Source organism: Culex pipiens, chromosome 3, assembly GCF_016801865.2.
Source record: "Culex pipiens pallens isolate TS chromosome 3, TS_CPP_V2, whole genome shotgun sequence".
NCBI lineage: Eukaryota > Metazoa > Arthropoda > Insecta > Diptera > Culicidae > Culex > Culex pipiens.
In genome coordinates, this window is record NC_068939.1 from 172,379,238 (window position 1) to 172,392,282 (window position 13,045).

Genomic DNA, 13,045 nt, shown 5'->3' on the forward strand with positions numbered 1-13,045 from the left:
TCGTTTTTTTATGTTTTATCGATTTGAAAATATTTAATAAGGGCAAGTGTCCCTGGTAACAATACTTTCGAAAAGCTGAAAAAATATCTTACTATTTCCTCTCTAAATCTTCATTGATCGAACAGCTGGTTGCTGAGATACAGCTTCTTAAGTTAAAGAAGGAAACTTTTGAGAAACTTTCTGCTCTACAAAAATATAAATATAAAAGAGCTCAAAACAATTATTTTTGTTTCAAAAAATTTGAAATTAATTTGATTGATGATGACGGTCATAATTTTAGTGGTTGTTTGTCCGCAAAATTTTCTTTTTTCTAATTTTCTTTGGAGAATCAAATATTTTCAAACTTTTAATGTAGTGGATTTTGTCCAATAAGCGTTGTTTGCAAAACAATAGAAAAAATATTTTAAAAATAAATTTGCTTAAAAAATTAAGAGTGGTTCATAATAGAAATAATGATCAATTTATCTGTATTATCCTCATGATTTATTGAAAATCTTGCCCAAAAATGCACATTATTAAAAAAAAAATCCACAACTAAATTAAAGTAGATAAACAAACAGTTCAGCTTAGTCCAAACATGTATCTGAATAAAAACCTTGATAAAATTACTTACATCTTCTTTTTTTCTTGTTTTTTTTTTTCCAGGAATTAGTCTCCATCGTGCACGCTGCCATTTAAATTTCCACAACAAAAAAGCATCAACCCAACAGTTGGACACCCTCGAAAGTGATCCCACCACTCCGTAAGGACGCAAAACGCCGAGAAATATGATTGTGAAATAAACCACTCTTCCACGAAGCGTCACGCGCGGACAATTTCTCTGGCCACCCACCCTGCCCCTGCCCCGGGTCCGGACTCCAACACGCTCAACGAAACATAGTCAGAAAGCGACCAGCCCTCAACTAGGCTAAAGCCAAGCCAACTAGAGTAGAGAATTATAAACAAATACAAAATGTCCCACAGAATGTCCCCCAAGACCCGGGTCGTGTTCAAGTTCATCTTCGGCCTCGGCATCTGGTCCTTTCTGGTGCTCGGTTTTTTCAAGCTGAACGGCGACCAGGTGACGCCGCACCAGTTCCAGCAGACGCCCATCAACGGCCGGTTGCTGCTGAACAAGGACAACCGGTGGACCGGCAACGAGGCGACCTCCACCACGACCGACCGGTACGCGTCCCCGGTGGGGGCCGGCGTCGACGAGGTCCTGGTGGACAACCGAGCGGGTGAGTTTAGAGAAGTTTTCTGTTTTTTAAGGGTTTTAGTTTCCATGCAAGGTCAGTGCTGAAGTTGGACAGGTTTAGGCAAAAAACTTCTTCTTGAAAAAATCCACTATGAGAAAGTCATGCTATTTGACTAGAACGTAAATTTCATTGCCAGTTGCCCAAGTCACAACCTATCAATCCATCACAATAAAGTGTCAAACTTTAGCGTCAGCCCTGGCCAACATCAGGCAGGATGCATCCTCTTCCGCCAGGCCGTCCACTCACCGTCACAAACTGTCAACCACGGGCTCCTGACGCAGTAAAACTTTGAGCCCGATTTGCATTCCTGCGACCACCACCGGGTAATAAAAAGGAAAACTTACAAATCCATTAAAACTATACGGACCAACGGACGGATGGACGGTCCACCATCTGCATGACAATGCGAATGGCCCCCGTCCTGATGCACGGTTGGCTAACTGCTGGCTGTACCTAAATCTAAGTACGCCCGCACTAATGGGGTTGTCCTCGTTTACTTAGTCTTGAATGTAAAATGGGGTACCTTTAAGGGGTGATCAGTTGACAACTAACCACTAACGATTTTTTTAATTTTGTCGTCTGGTAGAATTCTGTTGAATTTTAGAAATAACGATCACTCAACACCAATGGATTCCGTAATATGTGAACAATTATCCCAGTTTTTACTTTAAGGGGGGTTTTTTATGACCAAAGAAGCCATTTTGTGTCATTGGTTCACTCATACAATTATCCATACAATTTTGACAGCTGTTCATACAAAAATGGTATGTAAATATTCAAAGATCGTTATGTTTTGGGGGAATTTTCATATCGATTTGATGGTTTAAGCAAAATTGTAGGTATTGATGAGGACTATTCAGAAAAAAAATAGTTACACGGAAAAAAATAAAGATTTTTCAATTATTTTTTTACAAAAAATCAATTTCTCAAACTTTGTATTTTTGAACTTTAAAAAAAAATATGTTTGGAGGAATTATGAGCTATAAATTCATGGTATTGGCTTTTCGAAAACAAGAAATCTTACTAAAAAATATTTCACTTCAGTGTTTAATGTAAAATCACGTTTGCCATCGAAAGCACTCTAACTTTTTTTTTCAATTTCATGCCCAAAGAATTGTAAAAATATCTATATTTTTTTTATATTTTAAATCTTTTTCCCTTTCTGAAAAAATATCGAATAGCTGAGAAAATTCTGGTAAATTTTCGTTAGACTTTCAAATTCGGAAAACCGCCTGGCAAAGGATAAAAAATTTTAAAATAATGTTTTTTCTAAGTTATCCGATTAAACCTCATTTTTAAAAAGAAGATAGCTCGGCATCCACTCGTCGGATTTTCAATGTCTAAAAATATTTTTTTTCAAAAAACTTCAAAATTTCAATGGAAGTTAAAGTGCTAAAATCAATTTAAAATGCATTCTCCTGCGTTTAGAATCATTATTACCATGTTTGGGTTAGTTTAAAAAAAGTTTTGAAATTTTGATTGATTTCGTGTTTCGTAAAACTAATGATTGGAAAACATTAATGGTTTTGTAATCATTAGTTTTCAAAAAATGCAAGATTTCACGAAAATAAATTTTTTTGCGAAACAAAAACTTTTTCGATACGAAATCAATTAAAAGTTCACAACTTTTTTTAAATTAACCCAAATATGGTAATAATGTAAAATGCATTTTAAAATACTTTTTGCATTCAATTGTTGAAAGTAAGGCTTGTTATTTAAATTTTCATATTTATTTTTATTTTTTTTGCCTCCAAAAAATAAAGCAGAACTGTTTTTTTTTATAAATAAAGCCTAATTTAATGATACTTCAAGTCCCCTAATTTTTTTTTTATTCTATGGAAAGCTGCATCTCAGCAACTAATTTTCTGGTTTTGAATGCACAATTACGATTTTTTTGCGATTCATAAAAATCATAAATAATCTTATTTTATAATAAATTTATAACAAATAAACATTAAAATTATGCATTTGAAGAAAAAAATAAGTTCTTTTCGATTGCAAATTCGATCGCACGTAAACAACTGAAGCCAACATTTTCAAAAATGTTTTGGTCAAATTTCTATTTTTCCAAAAAATATAATTTGGTGGCAAATTTTCGTCCTTCTTTCTCTAAAGCTAGTTACAATTCATAAATATATCAAAAATGAAACTTATTTATTTGTGAAAAAAGTTAGTTTAAAAATCGGATTTTTTTAAGGAATAAATGAAGACACCTAATTGATCAGGAATTACCTACTAAAAACACAGAACTTTACAAAAAGCCAACAGATTTTTTTTGTTTTTTTTTTTTTTAATTTTTATTTTCAATTCTTTGGCTTTGGTTGAGGTTGTGAAGGGGTCGAAAAAACTCTTATTTCATTAGGTTGCAACAAAAAGTATCACAAAAACCTACCATGATAAAAGTTATGCTGCTTCCACAAATCTTCAGGAAATATCTAAGAATTGATGGCAAAACAAATGACTTTTTTAAATTTTCAAAAGTTTCTAATTTGAATAAATAAAATAAGCGCTTCTCATGTATATTTAATTGATTACAATTGATTATTTAACCCTCTACTGCCCAAATTTTTTTTTCGAAAATTTTTATTTTTCCCGTGTTCAGGAGGTCATATTGAGCAACTTTTGTTCTACGAAAAACTTTACTTCTCTTGTTTTATGTTTTTCTTGTTTCATTTTTAGTATTTTAATTTGCATTTATCTTGTTGAGTTTATGTTTGTTTTTGGTAGTATTTGGCCTATTCTACAACCTCCTATCATTACATTTTGCCTATCTTATTTTTTCATGTTTTTATAGCCACTTTTTCAATTTTTTGCTTGTTTTTCAAATTTCTGCTATAAAATGGCACCATTAGCATTTAAATTGTAAATAAATGTGTAGAGGCATAGTCTGGGGCACAAGAAAAATTACTGCATACTTCTTTTTACTTAAAATATAGGAGATGTTAGTAAAAAACACAGCCAAAGTTGACCCCTAAAAAAATTTCATTTTTTTAAACATTGGCAAAGTTACATAAAACAAGTAAAACTTCCAACCCATAAATTTTCTAAAATTTTAAGAGTTCTTCTTTCCAATGCTTTTTTAAGATCAAAAATTGGTTGAAAAATTGATTTTTGGCGATTTTTTAAATCGAAACCCGTCTAAAGGCGGGGTTGGGTTGTAGAGGGTTAATGACACTTAGAGTCCCCTAATGTTATATATTTGTTTTTATTCTATGGAAAGCTGCTTCTCAGCAACTAATTTTCTGATTTTGAATGCCCAATTATGATTTTTTTTTTGCGATTCATATCAGCTATTTGGAAAAAAATATAAAAAAAAAATGGAAAAAGACGGATGCTAGAGTAAATATCATAAATAATCTTTTTTTATAATAAATTTATAATAATTAAACATAAGAGTTGCATTGTTAATTTGATTTTGGTTAACCGCGGTAAATTTTCTTGAAATAATTCGTTGGCGTCGAACTGTCAAGAAATGATCGCGGTAGATCGCGGGGGATACTTTTCTACCACAGTTTTTTGCGTGATCAATGTGGTAGATGGCCCTGTGGTAGAACTTATTTTTTAATTCAAACGCATAATTCTAAGTTGCATTGTTAATTTGATTTAAGTCAACCGCGGTAAAATTTCTTGAAATATTTCAAACTGTCAAAAATCTTTTGGTGGAGAAATAAATTTTACCGCGGTTGACTAAAATCAAATTAGCAATGCAACTAAGAATTATGCATTTGAATAAAAAAATAAGTACTTTTCGATTGCAAATTCGATCATACATAAACAACTGAAGCCAACATTTTTTTGTTAGTCGGATTTCTAATTTTTCAAAAATTATAGCTTGGCGACAAATTTTTATCTTCTTTCTCTAAAGCTTATTAGTGAGGGGTTTGCCACTTGAATTTACGAAAATATCAAACATGAAAAATATAAAAATATATTCTGAAACTTATTTTTTGTGAAAAAAGTCAGTTTCAAAATCGGCATTTTTCCGTGTGCAATTTATTCTTAATAATCCTAATCTAAACCTACTTAAATGTAGACCCCAAATCGCTCCGAAATCACCTACTAAAAATACAGAACTTTACATAAGGCCAATAACATTTTTATTGTTTTTTTTTTTTTAATTTTCAATTCTTTGGATTTGGTTGAGGTTGTGAAGAGGTCGAAAATAAACTCTATTTTCAACAGTTTGTAACAAAAAAAAAAAGCACAAAAACCTACCATGATAAAAGTTATGCTGCTTCCTTAAATCTCCAGGAAATATTAAAGAATTAAAGGCAAAAAAACAAACTTTTTTAAATTTTCAAAGTTTTCATGTTTGATTTAAAAAGGATAATAATAAGAACTTTTAATGTGTTCTTCATTGCTTATAATTGTTTTTTTTTATATATTAATGTTTTGTATTAAAATAATGGTATTTGCACCTCAATTTAATAAAGTTTTAAATTGTTCTTTCAATATTTGTCAAAGTAAAATGATTGTAGATAAACATCTGAAAAGGTCTTGAAAAACTTGTTTTTTTTTATTTGCATTCCCAATATTTACGATACACATAATTTATACGTTATGTTGGGTCCTCGTGGCGCAGGGGTAGCGGCTTCGGCTGCCGATCCCGATGATGCTATGAGACGCGGGTTCGATTCCCGCCTTATCCACTGAGCTTCTATCGGATGGTGAAGTAAAACGTCGGTCCCGGTTTCTCCTGTCTCGTCAGAGGCGCTGGAGCAGAAATCCCACGTTAGAGGAAGGCCATGCCCCGGGGGGCGTAGTGCCAATAGTTTCGTTTTGTTATGTTTTATTTTATGTTTTTGCAGCTTTCAAAATATTGATTAAACTTTTATCAAAACATAAAAATAAGCTCAATTAAGCAAAATACTACAAATATAAGAAAAAAAATATTCAAACTTATCACGATAAATTGATTTCAAAATGTTTAAAATCAAAAAAGTAAAACATGTGACCAGAAGATATTTTTTTAAAGATCCAAAGTTTCTTAAAAATGTTCCCCAAGGCAATGTAAAAAAATAGATTTAAAAATGAATTAAATCTGTACAGCAGAGTTTTGCTTTGAAATGAAAACAAAGGATTGTTTATTGAGTACTCGTAATATGTTTTTAAACAGAAAAAAATGTTTCATAAAAATATAATACAAATTTCGTTTGTGTTATAATATTTTAATCTTTAGCTGTGATTTTTGCGGCAAATCAAATTTCAAATTTAAGCTAAACAATTTGTTTTCCAAAATAAAATAAAAATACGTTTAAGTAAGAGCCTAAAAATTCATTACTTTTCAATGAATTTGTTCTGAGTGCTAACATCTGAATAAAAGCTTATAGAAATACTCTAACCTGTAGACGGGCGTTAACCCAAAAATCAGTTTTGTAACCGATTCTGATTTTAAGCATTGTTTTTGAACAATAGATTTAGTAATTTTACTTGTTTTATGTGTCCATGCCAGAATTAAAAATGTGTCATTTTTCCAAGGGTTAACTGCAAACGATTTTTTGAATCAATATTCCCTTTATTTCAAGCCATAATTGGTTGCAGTTTTTTTTGTAATATTATAACAAAAAAGGAAAAACCGCCAAAAAACTATCAAAAACCAAAAATATCTAAACAAGAGAAATGCAAATACAAATACTAAAAATAGTTGAAGAAAAACATACTTAAGTTTTTCTCAGAAAAAAGTTGCTCAAAATGACCACCTGAATGCGGGAAAACCAAAATTTTCGAGTCAAAAAATTGCGCAGTAAGGATTAGTTTAAGCACTTTTACCCGTTTGACCAATTTGAAATTCGTTAAGGACACTACTTCTTCGCTTAGATGATTCCACGGTGGACGCTTAAGCTTTACGAGCTGTTCACGTTCCTCGTACTTACCCTTTTGCACGTGCTTCTGGTGACGTGACGCACTTCAACCGCACCCTTCCATATAATTGGGCCCAAATGGCTGCGACGTGCCAGCGATGACTTTTGCAGATAGTTTTGGGGCCAGCCAAAGATGTAATCCTTCAAGGTTCGATTTTTTTAACGAGCCATTCGTGTTGTGTATTGCCCAAATAGAGACGATCCGCTACGCGAAATTCAAACAAGTTGAGTTTGCAGAATAGTTTTATTGCTCACCATAGCCACGACGACTTTTCGCGGAAATTGACGATAGGTGTGAACAAAATTTATTGTCCAACGTAGATTTTGACACATACCTGCTTGCAAAAAAAAAAAAAAAGAGAAAAACAAAGAACATAAATCTTAACGGAAACCTTCGATTGAATTCAAAATTCGCCTCACTTTCCCCCCGCAGGACTCTGGTCTGGGTCGGGTGACACATTTTGGTGTCTTCTTTTCATTCACCTTGAAAGTGACAACGGCTTTGCTCCCAGAAACGGAATCGAAATGGGTAATAAATTGTGTGACACCACGATCACCACGCAGACAAGCTCAAACGTGTCGCTGGGGACACTTTGAAGGTTTCCGGGTCGGCGATTAACCCATTTTTTTGGGGGTGAGGGTGCCGGTAATCTTTTTTGAAATTTAAATTCGAGGTGAGCCTTGAAATTTTGGTTAAAATGGTTGATAAGTTTTTAGAAAAAAATAATTTCGAAATAGTTGAGGTTTTTGAGCAATTCCAGCCCAAAACAGGAATTTTTTAGGTACTTTTTTCTCGACCCTCTCCGATTTCAATGAAACTTTGTAGACATGTTATCCTACGCTTATATAAGCCATTTTTGTGTACATGGAGCCAGTCAAACTCGAAAAAGACATTTGAGAAGGGCGTAAGTGTTTTACATATTTTTGTATTTCGTAACTTAAATATTGCTGTATCTCGAAGCCGTTGCATCGTATCAAAAAGTGGTCAAAGACAAACTTGTAGGAAATTTGACGGGCTTTTCGAAAAAAATACACTGAAACAAAAAAATACTCCACATTTATGTGATTTTTTGATTTTTAAATTTAAAAGTAAAATTTGAGGGTGAGCCCACGATTTTTTTTCGCTCAGAATTTTTGTGAAAATAGCCTGAGATGTTACAAAAAGACTCACGAAAAATGCAGGATGGAGCAACTCACCTGAAAAAATACAAAAATCATTTACTGAACCTGTTTTTTTTTTAAGTGCTCTAAACATCAAAATTTTCAAAATCCGAACACGAGAGTCGATTCTACAGACAATTTTACATAAAAGTCTCCATGTTGACCATTGTCCTAAGTCCAATCCTTGTGAAGTTACAGCGGTTTTGAAAATAAAAATGTTGAAAAAATAGGTTTTTTGATGGTTTTTCGCAATTTCTAAATGACAGACTTGATTTTTCAGTCTCGAAAATATTTTTACCAGAAAGCTCGTCCAATTTCCCATAAGTTTGCCTTTGACCACATTTCAATTGGATGTATGGGCTTACAGATATAAGCTAATTTAATATCAAGGTTACTATACTACACTGAAAAAATATTATGTTTTCAGTTATGAGCAATGTAATTAGCTTATATCTGTAAGCCCATACATCCAATTGAAATGTGGTCAAAGGCAAACTTATGGGAAATTGGACGAGCTTTCCGGTAAAAATATTTCCGAGACTGAAAAATCAAGTCTGTCATTTAGAAATTGCGAAAAACCATAAAAAAACCTATTTTTTCAGCATTTTTATTTTCAAAAACGCTGTAACTTCACAAGGATTGGACTTAGGACAATGGTCAATATGGAGACTTTTATGTAAAATTGTCTGTAGAATCGACTCTCGTGTTCGGATTTTGAAAATTTCGATGTTTCGATGCACTTTTGAAAAAAACAGTTTTAGTAAAAGATTTTTGTATTTTTTTAGGTGAGTTGCTCCATCCTGCATTTTTCGTGAGTCTTTTTGTAACATCTTAGGCCATTTTCACAAAAATTTTGAGCGACAAAAAAATCGTGGGCTCACCCTCAAATTTGACTTTTAAACTTAAAAATCTAAAAATCTCATAAAAGTGGAGTGTTTTTTTCTTTCAGTGTATTTTTTTCGGAAAGCCCGTCAAATTTCCTACAAGTTAGACTTTGACCACTTTTTGATACGATGCAACGGCTTTGAGATACAGCAATATTTAAATTACGAATTACAAAAATATTTAAAACACTTACGCCCTTCTCAAATGTCATTATCGAGTGTAACTGGCTCCATATACACAAAAATGGCTTATATAAGCAAAGGATAACATGTCTACAAAGTTTCAATGGAATCGGAGAGGGTCGGGTACAACCGATTCCCTATTTGACATGGAATTGCTCTTTTCTTGTTTCAAAAGAATTGTTAAATGGAAATAATGTGATACAAATGTTTTATTAAAAACAAGCAAGGGTTCTGATTGCTCAAAATCAACCACTCCATTCGCGAGCACAAATAGCAGGCGACGCGATACTGCCCTGATGAATTCCTACTGTTTGTCACTTTCACACCATTCGCTCCCAAACACTCTCTCTTCTACTCTCCTTCTCTCTCTGATCGGCTCAGTCTCCGAACGGCTCAGGCAGGCCGAACGTCACCGATCACTCTGAACTGAAAACATTTTTTCTCTGATGCGCTGCGTTATACTCATTGATTTGAGTTGCCTAAAATCAATGTTATTAATTAAATTGTGCATTTATTTTGATTTCATAACATTATAGACACCATTCAAAGAAACTTCCACCAAGAAAAAATCAAGTTGATGGCAAACTGAGGGCGTGAAGACAAAAAGACTGCCGCGCTGACATTTTGTGAGAATGGCTCTTCGCTGAGCATGGTAGTTTGTGGGTGTCGTCGAGCGACGGAGTAGGCCAAAATTTTCACGATGTATTTGTTCGCTGAGTGAACAGTTCGGGCCATTCGCTGGCTGCTTGCGAGTATCATTCGCTCATGAATGCTAGCGGGTTAGAATAGGCGACGAATGGATAGGCGATGAGTGAGTGGTTTCTGTTCATTGAACCGATAATCAGGACCCTTGAAAACAAGAAAAAAATATTAAAAAATATTCTGATGTTAATCAATTAACACAATGCATTTTTAATTACTTGCAAAGTTGCAAAAATTTGCGCATCCATAAAAGGTGATAATTGGATGCAATTTGCGATCCACTTCTGATGTAGCCTTGCCTTTTATGACCTGCTAGTTTATACCATCCTTTTCAACATTATCTTGTAACGGTTTAAATAACACTTGAACTTTTTAGAAAAAAAAATACAGATAACTGATATTGGCAAAATTTTATGTCAAAAATCAAGAACTCAATTGAAATTGTGTTTTAAAAACAAACTACAAAATCTAAAAATGGTAAAGTGGGCTAATATCATGCCTACCATCATTGTAAATTCCAACCACTCCTCCAACGAGGGTCAATCTGGGCCAAAACCGTGCCGAAGACTAGCCCAACCCCAGGCCAACTTGAAAATGTGTCATCCCCGCAGAGAGCGAAATACCTTCGATGAAGATCTGTTTTATGGCATAGTGCGAATAAAGACAAAATAAAAAACACAAGCCAACTCAAAAAAGAAAGAAAAGAGTTCAACAAATTCATGCAAATCAGCTGGTGAGCTGGTGAGAAACAAACAAAAAACCAAAGACAGCGACAAACCACGGATTCGAGGTGAATCAGCAGTGGCGTAAAATTGAAATTTGATCAAAAATTTAGCACATACGTGACCAGCAGGTCGTCGCGACAAAGTGGGCAAAAAGTCCAGCAAGTCATGATGGAGCTTTAGTTGGTTCAAATCTATTTTCATTCGACTAAACATTTTGAAAGCTGCTCTCAATTCAAACTGAAACTGACAGCTCAAAATTTAATTCAAGTTGCACTTCCGTCACTCAAAAAACCTTATGCAAATATTGTTCATTTTGCAGTTCAAGTGCGCTCTCTCATCTCAACGCGCGCTCATCCGAAAGCTTCAAATTACCTTTTTCGATAGACACCCATCAAGCGCCCATCGATTCCTGTGGACGTGCGGCCAGCACAATTCAAGGAGGGGAACTTGACCCAGTCCGCAGCCCGGAGCTCTTTCCTGCTGGGTTGATCCACTTTTTATCGAGCTTGCCTCGCCCACTTCCTTCCGGGGCAGCAGTCAGAAGAGGAGAAAAAAAAATAAACGCAAAAATATCTGTCGATGAAACTCTGCGATTGGAAAGCACTTAAGAGTACGGGGGGTAAATTGGAAGGTTTCGGACGTTACACTGTACAAGAGTTCTAAAATTAAATTTTGTAGTTATTTTCAACTTTAACTTTCTTTGGATCAATTTATAAATCTCTTTAAAATTTTCAACCGATATTTTTAATCAGATGATTTTTTTTTTTGCTTTCAAATTTACCCTAATCAGATTTCTGAGCTGACTGAAAGCAATTTTTTCCACGAATATCGCACACCACGATTTAAAAAAAATCCACCTGATTTCTGCTTCAAGTTAATCTTAGTTAAACATTTTGAAGTTTTTTTTTAAATAAGGCCGTTGCAAATAATTTTTGAAGTTTATGTCCCACGGCTCTGACCAAAGTAGAGGGGGGGCAAAAATCAAAAAAAAATATAAAATTGAAATAATAAGCCTAGGTTTCAACATTTGGATGAAAAAAGTGTTTTAAAATGCATTTTACAGGCGTACAGTTGCTTTCCAATCATTAGTTTTGAAAATATCGAGGTATCGACGGAATTTTTTTTTCGCAAAAGAAAAAACAAAAAGAATATGATTATAACACGGGAAAATGCATTTTAACTGGTTTTCAGTTGTTTAAACTTTAATTTTCATTAAAATTTTGAAGTTTTTCGAGGGGGCGACATAAACTTTGAAAAATATTTGCAACGACCTAATGGAAAAAAAAATCGTTAACATTTTTTTTCCAAATTTAAATAAACAGCAATTTCAATTCGACCCAGCACGATCAAAATAAATCATTTATTTCCGAGAATTTTCACTTTTCCGTGTTCAGGAGGTCATTTTGAGCAACTTTTGTTATGCGAAACATTTAAATCCTATTGTTTTTTTTTGTTGCATTTTCCTGTTGTATTTTTTTGTTGTTTTTATTTGGTTTATATTACAGTTATGTTACTACCGAAAATTTGCAAAATTTCTTTAAATTTATGAAAATATTTTTTCCATAAATTTATGCCGATCTGTGTCCCAAATTTCAAAATTTGCACAGTTTCTAAAGTGCCCTATTTAGCTAAAAATGCAAAAATAAAAAAAAAATTAAGCCTTTTTTCTATTTAAAAAAAATAATTTTCAGGAATAAGGCCGTTTTAAAGTTTTGGGAAATTTTTGAAGGAAGTTGGGGGAGGGGTTGATTTTGAAACTGCCCCTAATCGCATAAATGTCCCATATGCATTTTCATCATTTTTGAGTTATTGATGCAGTTTTGTTCAAAATTGTGTGATCTTTCGAAAAAGCCTATAACATCCAGTACTTTGTTCTAGAAATCAGGAGGACATCCAGTTTTTTCGTGAAAACTTAACACATAGCCTTATGTGTGGGACAAACTTCAAATGCGTTTTTCTCAGCTTGCTGTGTTTGCATATGGGACATTTATGTGAACATGGGCAGTTAAGATCAATGCAATTTTTATTTAAGTCTTTGTTGTACAAAAATCCCAAAAAATATTTCAAATTTCTAAAAAAAAATCGAAGGACAAAAAATGTGTAAAAATGTCGTATTTTTATATTTTCTATGTTGGTCATATTTTGAGTTTCTTTGTAAAATAATCATAAATACGCAAAGAAACCTAAAATATCACCAAAAATCGACATAAGGTTGTACCAAACACTTTCCTCTTGAAAATTAGACTTTCCCAAATAAATATATCTCAAGAAAGAAATGAAAGAAGATGAAG

The 13,045-nt window shown here is 33.4% G+C and overlaps 1 protein-coding gene across 1 annotated transcript in view; it reads left to right on the forward strand.

The window, feature by feature from the left end:
- Positions 1–13,045, forward strand: part of LOC120423903 (uncharacterized) — a 62,080-nt gene that overhangs the window by 28,355 nt on the left and 20,680 nt on the right. The window contains exon 2 of the mRNA XM_039587886.2: positions 646–1,220. Within this exon, the coding sequence (XP_039443820.1) occupies positions 953–1,220 (268 nt within the window). The 5' untranslated portion in view covers positions 646–952. The remainder of the gene's footprint in view (positions 1–645; positions 1,221–13,045) is intronic.